Source organism: Bos javanicus, chromosome 14, assembly GCF_032452875.1.
Source record: "Bos javanicus breed banteng chromosome 14, ARS-OSU_banteng_1.0, whole genome shotgun sequence".
NCBI classification, from domain to species: domain Eukaryota; kingdom Metazoa; phylum Chordata; class Mammalia; order Artiodactyla; family Bovidae; genus Bos; species Bos javanicus.
This window is the reverse complement of record NC_083881.1, coordinates 559,847-582,028: the sequence shown is the minus strand read 5'-3', so window position 1 is coordinate 582,028 and position 22,182 is coordinate 559,847. Positions and strand designations below refer to the sequence as shown.

The 22,182-nt window shown below is 61.2% G+C and overlaps 1 protein-coding gene across 22 annotated transcripts in view; it reads left to right on the top strand.

Moving 5' to 3' along the window:
- Positions 1-22,159, top strand: part of MROH1 (maestro heat like repeat family member 1) — a 56,307-nt gene extending 34,148 nt beyond the window's left edge. For 6 of the 22 annotated variants that reach the window (XM_061438041.1, XM_061438030.1, XM_061438043.1 and 3 more), the window contains 30 exons: positions 546-668; positions 2,354-2,461; positions 2,599-2,743; positions 2,825-2,865; positions 3,096-3,291; positions 3,594-3,646; positions 4,095-4,202; positions 4,593-4,709; positions 4,790-4,912; positions 5,643-5,789; positions 5,878-5,904; positions 6,697-6,819; positions 6,925-7,004; positions 7,075-7,225; positions 7,332-7,442; positions 7,879-7,983; positions 9,609-9,744; positions 9,863-9,975; positions 10,950-11,102; positions 15,703-15,857; positions 17,775-17,940; positions 18,512-18,708; positions 19,283-19,420; positions 19,675-19,789; positions 19,994-20,221; positions 20,398-20,871; positions 20,940-21,074; positions 21,144-21,246; positions 21,355-21,420; positions 21,894-22,159. In XM_061438041.1, the coding sequence (XP_061294025.1) occupies positions 546-668; positions 2,354-2,461; positions 2,599-2,743; positions 2,825-2,865; positions 3,096-3,291; positions 3,594-3,646; positions 4,095-4,202; positions 4,593-4,709; positions 4,790-4,912; positions 5,643-5,789; positions 5,878-5,904; positions 6,697-6,819; positions 6,925-7,004; positions 7,075-7,225; positions 7,332-7,442; positions 7,879-7,983; positions 9,609-9,744; positions 9,863-9,975; positions 10,950-11,102; positions 15,703-15,857; positions 17,775-17,940; positions 18,512-18,708; positions 19,283-19,420; positions 19,675-19,789; positions 19,994-20,221; positions 20,398-20,871; positions 20,940-21,074; positions 21,144-21,246; positions 21,355-21,420; positions 21,894-21,979 (4,023 nt within the window). In that variant the 3' untranslated portion in view covers positions 21,980-22,159. Of the gene's footprint in view, positions 1-545; positions 669-2,353; positions 2,462-2,598; positions 2,744-2,824; positions 2,866-3,095; positions 3,292-3,593; positions 3,647-4,094; positions 4,203-4,592; positions 4,710-4,789; positions 4,913-5,642; positions 5,790-5,877; positions 5,905-6,696; positions 6,820-6,924; positions 7,005-7,074; positions 7,226-7,331; positions 7,443-7,878; positions 7,984-9,608; positions 9,745-9,862; positions 9,976-10,949; positions 11,103-15,702; positions 15,858-17,774; positions 17,941-18,511; positions 18,709-19,282; positions 19,421-19,674; positions 19,790-19,993; positions 20,222-20,397; positions 20,872-20,939; positions 21,075-21,143; positions 21,247-21,354; positions 21,421-21,893 lie in introns of those variants that run through there. The other 16 variants (XM_061438050.1, XM_061438047.1, XM_061438046.1 and 13 more) reach the window with 16 other exon arrangements.
- Positions 22,160-22,182: the final 23 nt, after the last annotated feature.

The following is a 22,182-nucleotide window of genomic DNA, read 5'->3' as shown; positions in this document are numbered from 1 at the left end:
TTGGACTCCAGCAGGATATCCACAGCTTGGTGGTGACCCCAGAGCTGAGGGCGGGGCTGGCCCTCCCTGCTTGGGCTCAGCAGCAGTGGGTCCCCTTCCCGCAGCTGCCCCAGCCTTTGTGCTCATCCTGCACCCCATTCTTGGGGACTGTCTGTGAGAGTCCCAGAAGCTACTGGAATGGAGCCCAAACCACCGAAGCTGCGTCTGTTTCAGGGCTCCTGTGCCCTGTGCCACCCTCAGAGGGGCCCAGTGCCTGCCCGCTGTGTCGGTGGCCAGAAGCACCCAGCCTAGGGGCCCTCAGGCTGCCACATGGCTCAGTCCCTCCAGACCCATCAGCCCATGGTCACTCAGGACACACATGTGACCTGGGATCTGGGGAGGAGAGGTGTGACCAGGACAGGGGGAGGGTCCCAGAGAGGGGTGCTGGGCTGGGGGAAGGCGGGAGGTGTGGGCAGAGCGGGGGTGAGATGCCGGCCCCTGCTGGGCTGTCATGCTGTGGCCAGCACTCCTCTGAGGCCCCTTCCTGCGCCCCCTGCTCTGGGCAGGTGAAGCGGGCGGTGGTGCAGGTGGTCAGTGCCATGGCCCACCGCGGCTACCTGGAGCAGCCTGGCGGCAAGGCCATGGTCGAGTACATCGTGCAGCAGTGCGCTCTGCCCCCCGAGGCTGAGGTAAGGCACGCCGTCCCTCTATTCCATCATTGCGTGTTGTCTCTTGGACCCGTGGTTTGTCGTCTGACTGCTGAGTGGCGCTCTGGGGGTGTGCTAGTCTGCTAGCCACGTAACAGGTGTGAATAAAGCATCCGTGAAAGTGAGGGTGCAGGTTTCTGCAGGGCATGCGTTTGTCCCCCTGTGTAAGCAGCTACTGTGAGGTGCTGAGATGTTTAATTTCATAAGAAGCTTCCAGGTGGTTTTTGAAAGTAGCTGTGCCATCTCGTGGCCCCAGCAGCAGCTCTGTTGGCACACGGGGTTAGGTCAGTGCTGTGTGTCTCATTTTCTAGCCACTGTGACAGGCTAGCGTTGTGCCTGTGACCAGTGATATTGGCATCCATGTGTCTGCGTGCCTGCTCACAGCTTTTACCTGCTTTGGAGTTGGGCTGTTGCCTTTCTTCTTCAGGACAGAAGTGCTCTTCATATATTTTAGATGCAAGTCCCTTATCAGATTTATGGTTTGTAAATATTTTCTGACGAATTTGTTGCCTCGTAGGCATTTATTTTCTTAACATTGTATTTTAAAAAGCAGAAGTGCTAATGTTTTAGAAGTCCACGTCATTGGGCTTTTGTTTATAGCTCTTGCTTCTGGTGTTGTAACTAGTAAATCCTTTCTTTACCCAAAGCCACAAAGATGTTCCCCCATGCTTGCTTCTAGAAGTTTTACACAAGGTCTGTGATCCAGCTTGAGGTCATTTTGTTTAACGTGAGATGTGGGTTCAGGCTCAGTGTTTTGCACGTGGGTGTCCTGTTGTCGCAGCATGTTCACTGTAAAGACTCTTCTCCCCACGTGGACCAGCTGCCTTTGCCTGGATGTCGAGAACCCAGTGACTTGGATGTTTATAATTTCCTAGGTGATCAGCCTTTTGTGGCTACTGTGGGCTTGTAATTTTATTGCATTGAATCTGGCCAGGTATATTTCTGCTTCTAAGTGTTTCTTGAGATTTTCTTTTTGGCCTAATAACCCTAATAGGCAGTCAGGCGTTCAGCGTTGATTGTGTGTATTTGGTATAAAGTTTTATCTATATTTTTAGAGCATGCTCTAAAACTTGCTATTCAGGCCCTAAACATCTCTATTTTTTTCTTCTCGATCTTTAATTTCTTGGTGAGAGGGGCCAAATGTCTCCAACAGTCATTGCAGTTTTCCCACTTTTGCTTGGTTTTCAGTGTTTGCTTTTCAGAATTTCAAAGCATGAATTGAAGACTCAGAATTTAGAGAATAGAGTCCTTTTTTGCCTGGAAGGTTCCAGGGAGCTGGGCTCTGGAGCACTGGCTCCTTGGGTCTGAGAGAAACCACTGGCCCGTGGGGCAGCAGGGCTTGTCTGTGTTGTTGGTGGGAATGGCATTTTCTCAGGCAATGACCGCGTCCACAAGGACGGAACACCACCTGTGAGGATGCGGTTAGCAGCTCTCAGGAAATGCTCACAGTTTTTCTAGTCTGGATGCTGGAGCTTGGCCCGGGGAGCAGGCTTTCTTGGGCGATTTTAGTGGAGGGCGAGTGTCCTGCCAGTGACCGGGGATGGTCCCCTCCTTAGGGGTTGGGCAGGGCTTGTCATGCTTCCATTCAGGCCGTGTCCTCAGGGCCAGAGCCCACGACTGGTGACCTGCAGAGCAGAGTGCACAGCATCCTGCCCTCCCGCCCCCAGATTCAGAAGCTGGGTGCCGACAGTGAGGCCCTGGCGGCCGATAGCGTGAGGGCCATCAGCGTCAGCACTCTCTACCTGGTCAGCACCACTGTGGACAGGATGGGCGAGGTGAGCACCCCTGCCCTGGGGGACCCACCACCCTGCTCCTGACCCCTCGGTCTGGGAGCAGGTGTGGGGAGGCTGTGGGTGTGAGGAGGCTGCAGTGCAGGGAGGCCACGCTCCTACACACCCTGCACTGCCCCCAGGTCCTCTGGCCGTACCTGCTTGAGTTCCTGGTCCCCATTCGCTTCACCAGGGCACTGAGCCCACTCTGCAGGAGCCTTGTGCACTTGGCCCAGAAGAGGCAGGAGGCGGGGGCCCATGCTCCCCTCATCCAGTACAACGGCAACGGTGTGCCCCTGCCCCAGCCCAGCCCTCCCCCCCTGCCCCCCAAGGGGGCAGCCCTGAGTGCTGTGGTCTCTATCCTTGCAGTGCACCTCCCGTCTCCCTACGCCATCACCACCAGACTCCTGGTAAGCAGCTGCTCAGGCCCCAGTGGCTTCTCCTCCTAGCCAGGTGGCCTCCAGGCAGTGCCTACTCTGAGGGGTGTTGGGGTGGGGGTGGACTCTCCCTTAGTCCCTGTTGCCCCACCCTTGTGCTGTCACTTCCCCGGGAAGGACCATCAGGCACTCCGGGAGGGATTTGGGGAGCTGTGTCTCTGGGGCCTCCTTGCCCCCACCTGGGTGTCCGTGCTCGGCCTCAGGTGGAGCACTGTGGCCCAGGACGCTGGTGGAGACCCCAACTCTGCCTTCTGCAGGCCGTGTCTTCCTATCCCTACGTGGGGGACGGTCGCGGGGCAGCCTCGCTGCGCCTCTTGAATGTCTTGCATCAGGACATCCACCCGGCCCTGGGTCAGCGGTGGGTGACCGCCATCCCCCTGCTGCTGGAGCACCTGGACGGTGAGGCCCAGGGGTGGGCGCTGCCGCTCTTCCTCTGACCCTGATTGTTGCCTGTTGGCATCAAGGCTGGCCACTGGAGACCAAGGTTTTATAAGTTGGAAGAAATCGCCTTTGCTGTGGTTCAGGAAAGGGCCTGGAGAGTGGGCTGGAAAGATGCTCCTTGTCTGGTGTCACCCGCGAGCTCACTGGATGTGGGCCCTTTCTTCCTCTATCCTGGAGCCGAAGGGGCCTGGGCCTGGTGGAGGGGACTCTGAGCTCTCCACTGCTGTCCGCCAGGCTGAGCGGGTGACTGGTCATTTCAGAATACAGTGAAGAAACCCTGTCACAGAAGGAGTGGGAAGAAAAGCTGCTGGTGGTGAGAGAAGAGGAGAAGACGAGAGTTAGCCTGCTTTGGGAACAGGCCCTTTTCTGCCCGGGTGGGGAGGGCTGGGCAGTGGGTGCTGGGGGCACTGTACCCCCCAGAGTGGTGCTCGCCGTGACCTGATGGTGGTGGGGAGGGGCGCGGGGACAGGCGGGTGTCTCTGGGTGAGGACTGCGTGCTGCGATGGGGTCACATCACAGGGGCTGCTCTGGCCAGAGAGCCCTCCGTCCTGTCCCCTGCTTGGTTGAGGCCCCAGTGCCCCATGTGCTGCACACCTGACCACCCAGAATTTCTGTCTCAGCTTCAAAGTTACCTACGGCCATTCGGAGCTATGGCACAGGACCTGTGGTCACCGCCTGTGGCACCTGGGGCTTTGGGTTCTCCCCTAGGCCGGCCAGTGAGAGGCTGAGCCTGCCCTCATTGGTTGAGTTCCTGTCCGCAGTTTCTCCGGGATTCCCTGGCTGTCGTGTCTGACAACACCTGGGTCTGCCACCTGACCCTGGAAATGTGCAAGCAGCTACCCAACTACAACGGGACGCCCCTGGAGAAGGTGCATGGGGAGGGGAGCCCCAGGAGGAGAGGAGGGGGAAGGGGAGCCCCAGGAGGAGCTCCCCCAGGAGGAGGTGCAGGAGGACACACCGCCAGCAGTGCTGTGGGCACGGCCCTCGATCCTGTCCCCTGATTCCGTCTCTTGCTCCCTGAGCCTGTCTGATGGCCGCTGTGGTCCTGGCAGGACCTGGAGCAGAAGGCTGTGGGCTGGCGGCTGGAGACGCAGGGCTCCGCACCCACCTGCTGCTCCTCAGACAGTGCGCAGAGCACGTCTGGCCCTTGCAGTGGTGTGCAGTGGTGTGTCTGGCCTGTGGTGCAGGCACTGAGTGCCCCGCTAGGGGCATCCCTCCTCTGGGGAGCTGGCACCAGCCCTTGTCTGGCTTCATTGCAGAACTTCCTGTACAAATGTGTCGGGACCACCCTGGGTGCCGCTTCAAGTAAGGTGGTGAGGAAGCACCTGCGGGAGCTGCTGGAGACGGCCCGATACCAGGAGGAGAGGGAGCACGAGGTGGCTGCCCCCCAGTGTGTGTGTGTGCACGCCTCCCCACCCCACCTTGCCCAGGTGTGAGTGCACCTGTGCCTCCCCAGGGCCTTGCCTGTTGCTTTGGGATCTGTGCCATCTCCCACCTGGATGACACCTTGGCCCAGCTGGACGACTTTGTGAAGTCAGACGTACTCAGAAAATCTGCTGGCATTTTCAACCTTTTTAAGGTAGCGAGGTCAGGCTGACAGCTGAGGGGGAGGCCTGGGGTGGGCTGGCCCGGGGTTTTGCCTTAGCTGCGGTGCCAGCATGCTGAGGTTCAGTAGGGCGGACAGCGTTGGTCCTAGAGCTTCCTGGGCTCGGTGCCCTGCAGGCCGGGGGTGGGGCAGGGAGCTGGCCTCCAGTCTCTGCTTCCTCATGGGTGGGGCCGGCATGTGTGGGCTCTCTCCCACACTGGGGTAGGGGGCAACGAACCGGCTCTGGGCAGCAGGATGGGAGCAGCCCCTTCCTGTCCCACCCCTGGTTTGTGTGTCATCTGCCCCCTGGTGGCTAGTGGGGGCTGCACATGGGCTGAAGCCAGTTGTTGGGGAGCATCTGCGCTGTCTGCTCCTACCCTAGCCTGTCTTCCTGGACCAGGGTTACCAGTGCCGGAGTCTCGGGCTGGTGTAGTATGAACAGGGCCCTAGGACAGAGGGGCCCTGGGCAGCTACCCAAGCGAAGACGGGGACCCCACCTGGCCCTTTGGAAGCTCTCAGTCCCCAGCCCCTCCGCCTGCTTGCCCCTCCCACTGTGGTCCCGGCCTGTGTCCTTTCCCTTTTGACCCTTGGTCCCCAACAGGCCCTAGACTCCTCAGTCAAGTGGCATCTTCCTTCACACTGGCTCTGCCGTTCTTTGGCACCTGGGGTCAGAGGGCGCGGCTCCTGTTGGGGGTGTGATTGTCACAGAGTTCTGACTTCTCAGAATCGAAGTGAGAGTGAGGCCAACAAAGTGAGGAGTGCGCTGATCCTGTGCTATGGGCACGTGGCAGCCGGGGCCCCGCGCGAGCTGCTGCTGGCCAGGGTGGAGGCGGACTTGTTCTGGAACATGTCCCAGTGCTTCAGCACCAAGGTGGGCGTCTTCTGGGTGTCTCAGAGGCTTGGGGCGGGGCGCTGCCTCAGGAGCCGCTTATGTGACTTGTCTCACTTCTGTTGTCCAGGTTCTGGGGATAAAGGTAGAAACCCAGGTACAGTGTGCGGGGCCTGGGCTCTCTCCTCTGTCTGGGCTGGCCGGGGTGGCAGCGGGGCACTCCTGGGGCATCCTAGTCCCAGTTCAGGCAAGGCCTGCAGGACGGCCCTCTAGGGCCTAGGAGCTCCTGCCCTGGCCCAGGCCCCGGAGGTTGGGGGGACGGAGGGGAGGTGGTGGCTCCCAGGCCGGGCAGGGGCCTCAGTGTGCCCCTCTCCTGGCTCCACTCCATCTCTGCCAGCGCCTGGTTGGGGGAGTTCTGCAGCCAGGCAACAGCCTCTGCCTCACTAACACAACTCCCTTGTGGACTCTGGCACTAACCTGGGAACCTTCTCTGGGAGTGGCTGGGCTGTCCCCTTGAAGAGCGGACCCCCGCCACCCTGGGTCTCCTGGGGTCTCTGGGCCAGGGCTGTTCTGTGAACTCTCTCTGTGACTCAGCCCTTTAGAGCTGGGGGCCAGCCCTCTGCTGGGGCTCTGCCAGAGCAGCTGCGTCCCCTCCACTTGGGGGAGGCAGCTGGATGGCGCCTGGCAAACCTGCAGTCATCTGCCCAGGGTTGTGACCCCGGGACCCCCAGGTTGGGCCCACAGCCAAAGGCCTTGGGTTCCTTCGCAGACCCATCTTGGCCTACGTGGAGGACTGGCCGAGAGCCCGTAGACTGGAGGGGAGTCCACGTCTGGCTTGCAGGAGAGTGGCTGGCGCCCTGGCCTCGCCACTGTGGGTGGCCCCCTCCCATCGGGCTCAGCCCCTGGGCCTCGGGCCTTGGTGGCTCCCACAGCCCAGTTGTCCTTGCAGGACCCGGCCCTGAGACTGAGCCTGGTGCAAAGTGTGTGCATGGCCACCCAGGCCATCTGCAGCAGTGCCCACGGCAGCTCCTTCCACCTCTCGAGGAAGGCGGAGCTGGTGGCGCAGATGGTGGTGAGTGTGGGCGGGCTGGGGAGGACCGAGCCCCCGGGTTGTGGGGCCTGACCCGGGGGCAAGCTGGAGCTTTGGCCAAGGGCTGCCCTGCGGCTGCTCTCCCAGGAGTTCATCAGAGCGGAGCCCCCAGACTCGCTGAAGACGCCCATTTGGAAGAAGGCCATGCTTGCCTGCACGTACCTGGTGTATCCTTTCCTTGGGGGGCGGCTGTGGGGGGCCCTCTGCGTGAGAGCTGGGCCTTAACTGGCGGCTCAGTACCCTGGAGCCGGCCCTGGAGGAGCAGGTGCAGGCGGACCTGATTCACAGCTGCCTGCACCGTGTCATGGCTGTGCTGCCGGAGCCAGAGGAGGGGGACAGCCCCCAGGAGGTATCAGCGGCCCCCACAGTAGGGGGGGACCCCCAGGAGGTATCAGCGACCCCTGTGGTGGGAGGTGGGGGACAGCCCCCAGGAGCTATCAGCGGCCCCCATGGTGGCCCTGTCCAGGGGTGGGGGCTCACAGCAGGACTGGCAGCTTCTCTTGTTCCAGTCCCTGTACCTGGACACCGTGCAGGTCCTCAAGGACTTGCTGACGAGCCTTCTTCTGTGGAACATGACGCCCCTGGGTCTGCAGGTCATGGTGGAGGTGTGTGGCAGACAGTGGCACTCTGTGCAAGCGGGGGGCGGCCTGTGAGCCAGTGGGCAGGGCCCCTCTGGCCTGGGGGTTATGCAGATGGGTGCAGTCTGAGCAGACAGGGGTTCGGAGCTTGATCTCTCTGCTCCCCCATCGTGGGGCCTGGACAGAGAGACCCTGAGGTGCCCCATATGGGCACTCCTGACCCTCTGAGGCCATCATGATGGTGGATGGTGTCTAGGAACACCATGTCCTTGCATGGGCATGGCTAGAGATTACGCCAGGGGTGGCCGTGGCCGTAAGCCACATCAGCAGGACAGAACGAGGGGGTGGGGGAGCGCTGCCCAGGGGGCCCACTCTGATCTGGTGCACTGGCCCCCGTGCCCAGAGGGTGGCCTGGCAGGGAGGCTGCCCCAAGCTGCACCTACTGAAGCCCCTTCTTCCTCAGCACCTGAGCCCATGGATCAAGTCCCCGAGGGGCCACGAGCGGGTGCGGGCGGTCGGCCTGAGTGCCTGCCTGCTGCAGTTCTTCCTTCAACACCTGCAGATCAGCGTGAGTGCCCCAGGGTGGCCTGCGAGGCCCCTCTTCAGCCGCATGCCCATCCCTTGGCCCGGGGCCACAGCATGGGGCCCTCGCGTCTCCCACTGCCTGGTGCTGTGAGTGGCACTGTCCTCTCCTGGGCTGTGGACAGAGGACCACAAGGGTCAGCAAGTGTCCCCAGGGCTGGCCACTCAGCATTGAACCTGATGGGCAGCCTCATCCTTAGGAGCCTGCCCGACACAGGGAAGGGTGATGGGTGTTGGAGGCAGAAGCCGCAGCTCGGGCCAAGGTAGGGACTTGTGAACCCCTGGAGCGCGGCAGAGAAGACAGCACCGTTAGTTGGAACAGTGGGAAGGAGCGCCTCCCAGAGCCCCGTGGTTACTTTGCATTTTAGTATTTGTTGGGGTTCAGCAGCTCCTCTTCCCTTGTTAGAACCTCGCAGTTGTTCTTACGAGGCCGTTACTCTGCTGGCTTTAGGGTAGACGGGCATGGTCCTCCTACGCTCCCGCGTGGCCTTGACAGGAGTGTACCAAGGGCTCCTGTGCTGATAATGGTGGACCTGGCCACCCCAGCCCCCGGCCCTAGCAGAGGCACGGTCTGTCGCTGCTGTCTCCACTGTACATAATCATTTACTTATTGTGGTAGGCAGGAGAACTGGACTTCTGGATATTTAGGAACTGGTAGGAACTGGGTAGTTTATAAGGAATAAAATTTCTCTATGACTCTTAATGAGTGTTTAGTTAATTCTCTGCTCTTCAGACACACAGCCACAGCCGTTCACAAAGGTCATGAGTTTGGCCTTTCTCACCATTTCGACACCTGCTGGCTTGTGCTGCTGACTGCAGGAAGGTGGACACTGGCGGTGGCCCCAAGCCATTAACTCTCAAGCAAGATGCTCGTTGGTTGGCAGTGTTTATTTTTTTGTTGTGTTCAGGGCATCGTCTGTTGGCTGGCTTAGACAGCTTTTCCTACCCAGGTTCTCCCGTGGTCTGTTTTTCACGTAACCCTGGTCCAACCAGAGTTCATTTTTCATTCGTGATGAGACAGGGCTCTGCCCTTGTGGAGAGGAACGCAGCTGGTGGCCCTCAACCCCCGTCCAGCCTCCCCCTGGTTTCGGGAGGAGTAACAGCCTGGAGCCCCACACCTTTCAAGAGCCTGTGCTGGGCAGGCGCGTGGTGGCCCCTCCCAGGGAAGCCACTTGTGTGTGGGCTGTGTGTGGGTGGTGGGTAGCTGATGTCCCCCAGTTTGGGGCATAGGAAACAGGGCCCTTTGCTCAGAGCACGGTTGAGAGGCTCTGTATTCGAGGAAAGCAGGAAAGGCTCTGAAGAACAGGCCCAGTCCCCATGGGGATGAAAGGGGTTGTGTAGCACCCCTTGGCTTTTGGGGCAGGAATTCCACGTGTCTGAGGAGTGATCAGAAGCCGGCCATGCCCTGTCCACACCGCTGCTTTCCCAGCTCTCGTCCCTCTTGGGACCCACCCTGGGCTGGGGGAGGGCTGCCCTCTGGTCACAGGCCTGCCCATATCTGGGTCCAGGGGGTACAGGTACCTGCCCACCCCAGCGACTCCTGAGCCCCGGTGCCATCTCTGGCTATCTGCCCCCAGAGTCCCCACAGCACCCCTATGTCTGCCTCTCCAGGCCCTGGTGCCCTTCCACAACCTGGGCCTCCTCATTGGCCTCTTCTCCCCACGGTGCGCCGACCTCTGGCCTGCCACTCGCCGAGAGGCTGTGAGCTGCATCCACTCCCTGCTATACCTGCAGCTGACCTGTGTGGGTGAGCCCCCCTGGCTGGGCAGCAGTGTCTGTGTGTTAGGGGGATGAGGGAGCAGAGGCTGGGCCTCTGGTGGCCAGGGAAGGCCTGCATCCACCCCACGTGCCCTGCTGCCTTGCAGGCTTCTCGCGAGACTACCAGGACGACGTGGCTGAGCAGCTCCTCAGCCTCAAAGATGGCCTGGTGCACCCTGACCCTGCCATTCTCTTCCATACCTGCCACAGCATTGCCCAGGTACCTGCCAGTGGCCGCTGCAGCAGCTCCTTGCACGTACGGGCTGTGTGGGTGCCAGCTGGGCAGGCAGGCAGGTCTTATCAGAGTTCTGTGTCCAGCACCAGCCCGCCCCTCCTGCACTTGCTGTGCCCACCCTCCGGGGCCCAGTAGGGGGTGGCAGGAGCTCAGCTTCTGGCTGCACAAGGTTGAGAAAGCTGCCCTAGCCCACCCGGTGACTCCCAAGCCAGGACAGTGCTTCTGTTCCACTTGGTGACTGGAAATGACCCTCAGGGGTCTGGAGGCTTTCTCTCCTGCTGAAGATGGAAGGGAAGGGGGTTAGCAGGGCCCTTTGTGGGGGTCAGGGGGGCTGAGACATTGAGAAGCAAAGACCCAGCCCAAGGGGAGTCCAGGGGGAGTGGGAACTTCATGTTTGGGGGTCAGACTTTCTAAATATTCATCCACTTTTGTGATTTTATTTCTTCTCTGTACAGAGTTTATCTGCCCTAACTTCTGGTTGCTCTCTGTTATGTGGAGGGAGCACAGGGACTCTCTTATGTGGGAGGAGCTGAGGGTGCTTTGGAGCCTCTGAGGCTGGGGAGTCCAGGATAGAGCATGCCCCCATCTGCCCTTGACTCTACTCTAGAGAGGCTGCACACCAGGACCACTCCTAGTCTACCCCGCTGGTCAGGAGAAGCCTCTGGGAGGGTGCTGACCTGGGCCCTGCAGATGCCCAGGGACCCCCTTCCAGGGGCCTGGAGGCCAAGGGCTGCACCTAGACCTGGCTTCAGTCTGGGTAGGGGTCCTGGGCGTGGGCCACCCCACCCCGCACTGGCAGAAGCTCTAAAGGCTTTAAGGGCCTGTAAGAGGGTGGGAAGGGCTGGAGGAGGGGTTTGAAAGGGGCCAGTCCTTCCCTGAGAAGCTGTCCCTGGGATGCCACGCCCCGAAGGTGTGCTGAGCCCCTCCTCTCTGTCTTCCTGACACAACTGTCCTCCTAGCTTATTGCCAAGCGCCTCCCTCCAGATCAGCTCATCAACCTCTTGCTAACCTTGTTTGAGAGCCTGGGAGATCCCGACAAGAACTGCTCGCGAGCTGCCAGCGTCATGATCAACTGCCTGCTGAAGGAACGGGGCAACATGCTGCAGGAGAAGGTGGGGCCTGGGGGCGGGGCCAGGGCCTGGTCTAGAGCTCCCTGGGGGCATGGCGTGGGCGTGGTCATGTACAGAGGGTCAGCCGGGAGTGCCGGTGGGCAGGGCTGGTAACCTGGGGCTCCCCACCCAACTCCCTGCTCTGTGAAGGTTTGGCCCTCAGCACTCTGCGCTTCTCCCTGTGGGCCTGATGGGATAAATCTTCCTCTTCTCTTTGAAGACTGAACTAGGCGAAAGTAACTGCTCAGAACGTAAAGATAGAAAAGGCAATTGAAAGGGAAAGGCCAGTGCTAGGGTCTGTGATTGGGCACTGAGCCGGCACAGGCTGAGCGCCCTGCTCACATTGCTGGTGAGGACAGGGGTCCACAGGGTCACTAGGTGCTGGCACAGAGGCTTCCGCGGCAGGTCCAGCCCAGAGCAGAGGCGCCCGGGACACGCAGATCCTGCCCTATCCACCATCCCATCATCACCTTTGAGGCCTTCTGGCCATGAGCTCATGTGGCGGCCCACGTGGTCCCCAAACAGTTGCCAGCCGCCCTGACAGATGTGCTCAGGTCCTGAGGCCTGAACAGGCTCCAAAGCTCAGGTGACTGCTAGATGAGTGCTAGATTCATGGCTGCCCGTGAGTCCTATGAACTACATGACCCAGCAGGTGCGTTCCCATATGCTTGGACAAAGATTTAAGCTCCCTATTAAAGTGAAGCATAGCAATAGAAAAGGGGGGTTGTGCTAAGTGGACAGCCTTGGGGTTCACAGGAGCAGAGGCCCTACCAACCCCAGAGCCCCTGGCACCCCAGCTGGCTCCACAGGGTGCCACTAGCTCTCTGCAGCACAGAGCAGGGCTTGGGATGCACCTCGTGTAGCAGGAGCCTCACGTCTGGCGTGCATGGCCGTCGTCTGTGGGACGGCGTGTGTCTTCCAGGCCTGGCCCACGTGGGTCGCCCCATCACTCCCTCACGCCCACCTCAGCAAGTGCTGGGCAGTTCCCAGTCTGAGCACAAGTGCTGCTGGAGTCAGGCTCCTTTGGACCTGAGGGTGCATTTCGGTTGGAGACACGGCCAGGAAAGTGACTGGGGCCGCAGGAAAGCTGTCCCAGGGCTGTCAGAAGGCCTCGGGGCTGTCCCAGCTCCTTCGCGCACGTTTCTCTGTGGCTTATGACCTGGAACACTTGCATGTTTCTTGGCTACTCAGATCTCCTCCATGAGGAGAGTGATCTTGGCCATTTTCTTCTGGGTGGTCTGTGCTTTTCTTACCAGTTTGCAGAAGTACTTTGTATATTCTGGGTACAAGTCCTGTATTGGATGGGTCCCTCACAGGTGTTTTCTGGGGGGAGGCGAAGCAGGAGCTGCCAGTGGAGAAGCCCTGTGTGGAGGGGCCGCCTGCCGAGGTGGGGGTGGGGGTGTGTGTGGTGTGGCGCCTGGAGGGGAACGTGTGCCACTGTGGGACCCCAGCCAGGGCCTGAGGCTGTGGGGCAGGGAGTGGAAGGAGGATGGAGGAGGGTGTGACTGCAAGCGACGGCCAGGGGTTGACGGGCCAAGGTTCAGGTTTTGCACTGAGTGGGGCTCCTGGGTCAGCTCTGAGTGGTAGAAAGGTAGCCTTGGGGCTCTGTATGGGGGGAGGGGGACAGCCGGACTGCAGGCCGTGGCCGCTGGTGGTCCTGGTGTCTGTATATACATGCACACGTTTTGTTGATTCGTTCCTTTGTCGTGGACACTTGGTCTGCTTCCTTCTCTTGGCTGTTGTGAGCCATGCTGCTGTATAACGTGGGTGAAAGGCATATCTCTTCAGGATCCTATTTTGTTTTGGGTAAACATCTGGAAGTGGAATTGCAGGATCTTATGGTGATTCTATTTTGAATTTTCAGAGGAACTGCTATACTGTTTTCCATAGTGACTACACCCGTTTATGTTCCCACCAGCAGGGCACGGGGGTTCTGGCCAGTATTGGTCAATGCCTGTGTTTTTAATAGTGGCCACCCTGATGTGTGTGAAGCAGCATGTCATACTGGTTTCAACTTGCTATTCCTCTGCAGTGAGTGATGTGGATATGCTTGCCAGCCATTTGTCTTCTTTGGAGAAGTCAACATCCCTGCCCATTTCCAGATCAGGTTATTGGATTCGATATCATTTTGGAACTGTAGGAGCTGCTTGTACTCTGAAATTAACACATTATCAGATACATGACTGGCAGGTGTTTTTGCATAGGTTGTCTTCTCCCTAGATTGTGTCTTTTGCTGCAGCTCCATATGCAGTGCTTTGAGGCTCATTTCCAAGGAGTCATTACCAAATCTAGTGTCCCGAAGATTTCCGTTTTTCTCTAGAAGTTTACTAGTAGTTTTGAGTCCTGCCCGTACTAGATAAATCAGGGTGCCTCTCCCGGGGCCCATGTGCTGAGCTGGCTGCCGGCCTCCAGAGCTGCTAGGCTGTCTCCTCCGGCTCAGCCTGCAGACCCACTCAGCACACCTACCCCAGGGTGGTGTCCCTGCCTCACGCTTCCAGTCTGTCTGCAGCAGGCCCCTCTAGCTCACGTGACAGGGACACTGGCATCAGCACCATTGGTACCATTTCCTTTCTTGCCCTGAGAGCCTGCTGGGGGACCCCCAGAGACACCTGGACGGTCGGACTTGAGTTTCTCTGATACCGAATCAGAAAAAGGAGTCCTAGTCGGTGACCTGTGGCCGGGCTGACCCCTGCCCCAACACCCCAGGATGGTCAGGTGGGCGCAGAGGGAACTGGGGGTCAAGGGCAGAGGGACATGGCAGGAACGAACAGCTGCCTCCCATCGTGCAGGCATGGGAAGCAGCGCTGCTCCACAGAGATGGCCAGCAGACCCGAGGCAGAGGGTGCCCCAGCCCAGTGGTTCCTCCTGGGCATGTGCCTGGGTGAGGCAGCCGTGCCCACAAAAATCTGTGCAGGTTAGGGAGTGGGGGGACCCCATGAAGAGGGTTCCCAGTCTGGAGCTGCGGGTGTGGGCTGCTGAGGGCGAATGTGGAGCAGCCCAGCAGGCCTGAGGTGGCCCTGAGCCCCCTGGGCAGGGTGGGCCCCGCTCACCAGTCCCGGGAAACCGAGAACCCGGTGCGGACACAGCCAGAGCCACCACACCTGAGCACTGGAGTACCATCACGGCTCCAGAGAGGTCCAAGCTGCTCTTGGGGCTCACGGGTATTGCTGCTGAGAAAGTCTGCAGAAGCAAAGACAACAGAGACAGATGAGCTGAGACACTGTCTCAGACTGACACCCAAGGGAGCAAATGGAAACAGGGAAAAAATTACACGCAGAAATTTGAAATGCAGTAAAGTAGACATACAGGCAGTTATGTTCCAGGGGACTTTGAGAACCTGGGGTGAGGGACAGGCCTCCGCAGGGCGCCACCATCACCGGCACCCACGAAAACTGTACCAGCGCCAGCCAGCCAGGCCTGGGGTCTTCTGGGGAGCCCTGCCCCTCATGGCTGAGAAAGAGCCCAGGAGACTGGAGTGAGCCACGCTCCTTGCCCCAGAGATGGTGTGGCCTGTTCCAGTGGCACTGTGAATGGGACGATCACAGCCCATCTACCCACGAACGTCACTGGGCCCACGCCAACGGCCAAGACGAGAACCCAGCCACAGTTGGCTCAGGGCCACCCTCCCACCAGGCTTCCTGAGCAGGCTCAGTGTGGCGGCAGCCAGCTGGTCAGGGAGGCGCAGCTGGATGGGCTGAGGGTCGGGGCCGATGGGCGGAGCCATAGCAAAGAGGTCCAGGTCCTTAGAAGGTCGTCAGCCTTGTGGACTCGGGTCATAGAAAGAGGACTTGGTTATGTTTACAAATCCTTTGAGAACTGTGGTGACAGAGCCTCTCCTTCAGGCTGGCCACACGTGTGCCTACATTTCCCCCCTGCCCTTGTCCCCGCTGTGGGCGTGGGTCCCGTCAGAGCTTGGCGGGCCCTTCCCTCTGCTCTTGGGCCCAGGGCCCCCGGCGGGTCCTCAGCCAGCCCTGCCCCAGGGTGGAGCCAACGACCGCCAGCTGCCCCATGCAGGGGGCCCTGTCCCTGGGGCCGTGGCCAGCACTGTCATCAACTTTCGCCTCATACCAGGATGCTTCCTAGCTGTCCAATATGGACGGTGCGGGGCGGCACCCCATCAGCTCGGGCCGCCGGGTGCCCTTGCTGCCCATCGGCTGCTGCTCAGCCGCCATGGCCAGAAAGCCTGCCCCTCCTAGCCAAGCCTATGGCCTGGGAGGAGGGACGGAGCGCTTTCCGGTGAGGAGTGGGCAGCTGTGTCTTGCCTGCAGGGGTCCAGGCAGGGTCACCCTGTGAGCCTCAGCACTCACCCCCGTGGCCTGGCCCTCCCACTCTGTCCCCTCAGGTTGTGTGTGTGTTTCTGTCTGTCCTGGCACCTCCCGCCAGCAGGCCCCTCTTGGGTTCCTGTCCCTTCCCACATGGACTCTGGGGCCATGAGTCATCTCCCTTGGCCCTCAGGGCTCTGGCTCCTGTCCTTCTTCATCAGGGCTGGGAGCAAGGAGCCCCGACATCACCGGCGGGTGAGGGGTGCTGGCTTCCCTGGCCCCAGGGATTGGTGCGCACGTGGGCATGTCCTGCCGCTGGCCTGACTGCCGCCTGCCCACAGGTGCCCGAGATTGTGAGTGTGCTGCGCTCCAAGCTGCAGGAGACCCGAGAGGAGCACATCCTACAGGCCGCACAGCACAGCGTGTTTGCCCTGGCCACCCACCACTGTGCCTCTGTGGTGTCCAACCTTCTGGGCAGCCCCCTGCCCTTTGACAGGTACCTGGTGCTCACCCACCTGCAGGGATGGATGGGGTTCCATGCTCTGGTGTCCCCACGCCTGACCAAGTATTTGTGGGCCCCCTAATCCTGTGTGTGGGAGCCTGGAGGCCCTGGCACTGGGCCGGGTGGAGATGGCTTGCTCTCTTGGGCAGTGCTCGCCAATTCTCTGGGGCTGGTGCTCTGCCGGGCCTCCATCCACCATCATCCATGAGCAAGACCCTGGCCCAGGGCCCTCCTCGAGCCAGGAAAGGTCTCCATTTGCCACCCCGGCTCCCGAGGATACCACTGGCGCATCAGTGACACTCCAGTTGCCACCATGGGGTTCTCAGGGCAGAGCGTGTCCACACCGGGCCTGTGCCAGGCCCTGTGGGTCCCCAGTCCCCAGGGCCCTTGCTTCTGCGCTAAGGCCTCCAGGCAGCCTTTGCTCTGCTCCCAGTGCTTCCAGAGCTCAGGGCCCGCTGGGCATGCCTTTCTTTGGGTCCACGTGGTGGATGGAGCCGGCACCTGTGATCTGGAGACCCCCACGCCAGGGGACAGGGAGGCAGCGCATCCTTCCCTGTGGCTGCGGCCTGAAGCGCCTGCACCTGCCCCAGAGTGCGGCTCCCACGGCCTGCTTGGCTCTCGCTTAGACAGCGGGCACCACTCCCCAGATGCGGCGGTCCTGTTTGCCACTGCCCCTCCTGCCATCACTGTCGGCCTTTTACCCTTTGCGCTCCAGGGGTCCCTTTCCCAGAGTAAACCACACTTGATAGCTGATATGGTTGGGATTAAACCAACTGCCTATTTTTCTTCCCTTGGTCTTTTTTATCTTCCTTCCTGTCTTTTTAGATTGACAGGGCCTTGTTGCAGTTTCACTTTTCACTCGGTTAGTTTGGAAGTTGCACTCCTGTGTCTGGACCACGTTTACTCAGCCATCCCTCTCCGGGGCTGTTGCCGGGTTTGGAGCTTGAGCTCAGCACATGCCTCCCTTTAGCTTGAGTAAGAGGATGTGTCCTTTCTGGCTCCTGTGAGCCCAGATTGGGCTGAGGCCAAGGGACGTGCACGGGGTGTCCCTTGTTGATGGTGCTCTGCACCTTCTGGCAGAGAGGAGTCTGAGGCTTTCAGTTCTTAGTCCTGCCAGGGGGCTCCCTGGCTTCTCGAGCCTGTGAGTTAGTGTCAGTGTCTGTCAGCAGCTCTCCCGACTTTCAGCCTGTCTCTTCAGACACCGTCTCCCTTCTGCTTGTGAGACGCCACTCGAATGTGCGCTCACCCCCACCACCCTGCCCCTGACACCTCTGCTTCTGAACATCTGATGACCCTTCCCTGCGGGGTTCTGGGCAACTTCCTCCACTTGTCTTCCAGTTCACCATTTCTCTCTCCTGCCGTGTCCAGGCTGATGTCAAGTACGTCACCGAGCACAGCGCTGCGTGTCTTGTCTCATCATTTCTAAAGGGCTGTTGGTTCGCTTCCAAATGTACTCTGTGTTTAGAGTTTCTGGTTCTGGTTAGATCTCTGATGTCTGTCGCTTCTCCCTGTAAACGTACCGTGCAGCTGCAAACCTGTGTAAACGCTGGGGCTGGGGTAGCTCGGGCCTCCTGCAGCCTCTGCCTGACTTCACCTGCATGCCTCTTTGGCCACGTGCTGCTCTTTGCTCAGAAGTGACTTGCAGGCGTGCTTGGGGCTGGGGTGACAGTGACTCCTCTAGGGAGCCCAGTGTCTGCTTCTGGCAGCTCCAGGGGACACCTCCCCACGACTGGGTCTCTGCTCACCATCAAGCTGCCTGGTTAGGATCCTGGGTTGGAGGAAGGGGTCACTCAGGGCCTGGAGTCAGGGTGCTGTTTGTGGCCTGGCTGGAGCCGAGGCCGGTGGGCATGCCGGGGCTGTGGAGCTGGGGCCGGCAGAGGCCTCAGAGGAGTTGTTCTCCTGCCCCTCCAGCCACACCTGCACCCTGTGGCGAGCACTGGCCTTGGAGCCCGGCCTCGCTGCACAGGTCCTGGGGCTGCTCCTGGAGAAGATAAGCAAGGACGTCCTGTTTGAGGAGAGCCAGGCCTTCCTGCTGAGCAGCACGCCGGACCGCGTGGCCACCCTGCTGCCCCTCGCAGTGAGTGGGGGCTGGGCCGGCACGCACCGCCCCCTCTGCCCTCCCCCGTGGGCCCAGAAGGCGATGAGGGGCCACGTGGCCGCTGCCAGAGGGCCCCATGGGGAGCCTGGGTTGCGCCTTGCTGGCACCTGGCAGCTGATGGGAACCCTGGAGCCGGCGAGCTGTGAGCCCAGGCTCGTAAAGTCCCCGCAGGTGTAGGCCCCCAAGGGAGCCCACTCTATTTCATCCTACGGGGAAAAAAATAAACCCAGCTTGGCAGCATTTCCACAGTGAAACAGCTGCAAGAATTTCCTTCTCCTGCTGAGGAGCCAAGAGCAGATGCTGGGAGCTGGTCCTCAAGGTGGCCACGTTGCCCCGGGCCTGCCTTCTGCCCCGTGGGCCAAGCTGGACAGGGCTGGGCTCCTCATCTCACCCCCACAGCTACCCCTCCCAGGGCCCAAGAGCTCATGGAATGCCGGGTGCCTGCAAAGAAAGAGGAGCTGTAGGCTGGTTTTTGTCCCGGGTGCAGGGTCTAGCGTTCTCTGAGCCTACCCTGAGGGTAGGGGCAGAGGCTGAGGTGGCCCGTCCACAGGCCACCTGTGCACTGCACGAGGTCGCATCTGCCCCGGCGTCCGGGCCAGCAGTGCTGGAGCTCTACCCCCAGCTGTTTGTGGCACTGCTGCTGCGGGTCAGCTGCACCATGGGTGTCCAGCCGCCCAGGCAGCTGCAGGCCAAGGAGAGGAGGAGCGCCAGCTCAGGCCTGGCCTCACGGAGCCTCGAGCCTTGCAGGTGAGTGGGCCTGGCCTGGCACCCCCAGGCCGTGACTGTCGGCTGCTGGAAGTAGCTTCCCAGCGGTTGGGGGCGGGGGGGGTTGGTCAGCGGGCACCAGCTGACCCTGAGCTGCGCCTTCCCTGGGGAATGCTTGGGGTCGGCAGGTTCCAAGCCAGCCCACTCTGAGTGCAGCCTCAGTCCTCAGCCACACTAACTGGGGCCCCAACTTGAGACCCTGCAGGGCCCCCACCTGCAGTTGGCCACGGCTCTGGCCCCAGCCCTGTAGGAGCGCAGCTGCCACATGGGTGAGGCCCTGCTGGCTTGGAGCAGGGCCTGGTGCCACTGGCTGTGCCCGCGCCTTCTCTATGTCTCTCAGTCGGGGGGTCTGGGGACAGGCTGGGGCCCCTTCAGGTCTTGCAAGAGCAGAGGGCCCACAGTGCTGCTCAGGGGAAGGGACACTGGTAGCAGGGAGCAGGCTGGGGGTCCCTGGGCATGTCTTCTAAGAGCATAGGCGGGTGTGTGTGCACATGCGTGCAAGGGGCAGAGCTGTGCCCTGCCTGCGCCAGCCGAGCCCGTACCCGTATCTCCGCAGCTCTGCGGTGGATGCGCTGCAGGCCGTGCTTGTCCGCGGTGGCAACGAGGATGTGGTACAGTGCATGGAGCTGGACGGGGGCTGGCAGTTGCTCAGGACCTCGGCTGGGCATGAGGAAGGTGTCACCCGGCTGGCCAGGTGAGCGGGCAGCACGTGGGGCAGCGGGGAGTCCGTGAGGGCAGCAGGTTCTGTAGGTGCAGTGGACCGGGCACAGGGGGAAGGCCTCTTTGGGGGGGTCGTGTCTGAACGGAGGATGTGCAGGGCACCTGGGGGGCGGGGCTAGCGGGCCAGATGGTACAGGGTGGGAGGCAGGCACGCTCCCCAGGCCCCCGGGACTGGTGTGCTCTGGGCAGCCTAAGGCCCCAGCTCTTGCCCGCGTGCCTCCTTCCCAGTGCCATGGCAAAGTTCGCAGGCCCCCGGCTGCCCCTGGTGATGAAGCTGCTCTTCACCACACAGAGTAGCATGTATGAGGTCCAGAGGGTCACCTCCACAGCCTTCCTGGCTGAGGTATGAGCACTTGCTTTGCACCATGAATGGAGGGGGGAGGGGGGCAGTGTGAAGTACCCCCCATAGGCAGGCCTGGGTAGGGCAGGGGAGCCACATTGAAAACCCACCCCAGACCAAGGCAGTGGGAGCCAGGGAGGGGTTGGGGTCAGGAGTCAGGGGAGGTTGAGGAAAGGCCAAGAGCCCCCCTTGGCCTGCTGGCCTCAGCCATGTCCCCTCAGTGACCAGGGGCCGGTGCTGCCCGGTGCACTTGGGCGGGTGTGGTGGTCAGCACACCTCTGCCCCCAGCTGCTCAGCAGCAATGTGGTGAACGACCTGATGCTCCTGGAGTCGCTGCTGTACAATCTGATGGCACGGCAGAAGGACACGAGCGCCCGCGTGCGGAGGCTGGTGCTCCACGGCCTGGCCAACATCACCTTGGGCTCCCCAGATAAGGTGACCGTCCGGTAGCCCTCTGGGGCCCTGCTCCTGGGCGAGGGAGGGACAGCAGAGCCACAGCTGGTGAGGAGACCCGGGCAGACCCAGCAGCCACAGGATCAGAGGTGGTGCTCGGAGGGTGGGCAGCTGGGCATGGCATGGCCTGGGCACACAGGAATGTGTGGCCTCCCCAGGTACAGACCCACAGCCCCCAACTCCTGACAGCCATGATCGGTGGGCTGGACGACGGGGACGACCCACACAGCCTGGTGGCGCTGGAGGCCATGGTGGGCCTGGCGAGGCTGATGGACCTGGTGGACGCCTGGGACCTACATGCAGTGCTGCTGCACATTGCTGTCCGCATTCGGCCCTTCTTCGACAGCGTAGGCCCCCCCCCAGCCGCCCCTGGCCATTACAGCCTGGCCCACTCTGCCTCTTGCTCCCCCTTCACTGCCCTGCGGTTGCCCGGGAAGCTGGGCTGGGAGGGCCATGTGACACCTGCTGTTGCCCAGGAAAGGATGGAGTTACGCTCAGTGTCCATTGGCCTCTTCGGGCACCTCAACAAGGCCTGCCGTGGGGACTGCAAGGACGTGTTCCTGGAGCAGGTTGTGGGCGGCCTGGTGCCCCTTCTGCTGCACCTGCGTGACCCCCACGCACCCGTGGTCACGGTGAGCAGAGCGGGGGATGGGTAGGCCCGGCCAGCTCAGGGACTTAGGGCTCAGCGTGTGCCCTGCAGGCCTGCAGGTTCGCCTTGCGCATGTGCGGCCCCAACCTGGAGTGTGAGGAGCTGGCAGCTGTCTTCCAGAGGCACCTGCAGGAAGGCCATGACCTGCACTTTGGAGAGTTCCTCAACACCACCTGCAAGCACCTGGTGAGGGGCGGGGCTAGGCAGGGCCGGGCTGGGCGGGGGGACCGGGCCTGCCTGACCGCCTCTCTGCAGATGCGCCACTTCCCCGACCTGCTGGGCCGCTTGCTAAGCACCAGTCTGTTCTACTATAAGAGCAGCTGGGAGGATGTCCGTGCTGCTGCCCCCATGCTCACAGGTGAGGCCGCCCCAGGCAGCCCCCACACCGACCTGGCCCCTGACCTCGGTCCTACCCCTGGCCCCCAAGCCCCCTCACTGGCCCCTGACTGTGGCCCCACCCTCACAGGGTTCTTGGTGCTGCACATGGAGGCTGAGCAGCGGCCACAGGTGGACCTGGAGCAGCTCCTCACGGGTGAGCCCCAGTCCTGCCAACCCCGCCCCACACAGCCAGGAGCCCAGAGGGCCCCCGCCCCCCCAACATGCTGGGCTGCACTGACCCTGTGGGCACCAGGGGGGACTAAGTGATTTTCCTGGATTTCAAGGATTTTTTCCCTGTCACTGGTGACCTCATCGTCTCTAGTAATTCACGGAAACTTCTTAACTGTTCCAAAAGAGCTTAAAAAACACTAAAAAAGGAAAAACTATCTTTCCGTTGGCTCCTGAGCCCTCCCGGCAGAGGCCTGTCTTAGGAGGGCGGTGGGCGGGCGGCCCCACGCACAGGGTGGGGTGTCAGCCTCAGGGTCCTGGCCCCCAGGCTCTGTGCGCCCGGAAGGGGTGGGGGCAGCCTCAGTCGCAGCTGTTAGCGGGGTGTGGGCGGGATCTTGGGCTCAGTCAGTTCTCCAAGGGCCGTGGCGGAGCCCCCAGCAGCGGCTCCTTGTCCCCCAGCACTCCAGCTGCTGCTCAAGGACCCAGCCCTTAAGGTGCGCTTGAAGGCTGTGAAGACTCTGGGCCGCTTGGTGAAGTTCGCCTGAGGCTACCCCAACACCCAATACCAGCCTGGCTGGCTGGAGGGTCCAAGACAAGGCCCTAAGGAGTCCCCTGCCCACAGGGCCACAGGGGAGGCCTTGGGCCCACACAGCAAGGGAGGGCTGGAACACAAGGGTGGTCAAGTCACCAACCCCCATCTTCCCAATAAAGCCATTTGCTCATCAGCAGGTGATGTGGTAATGTGACC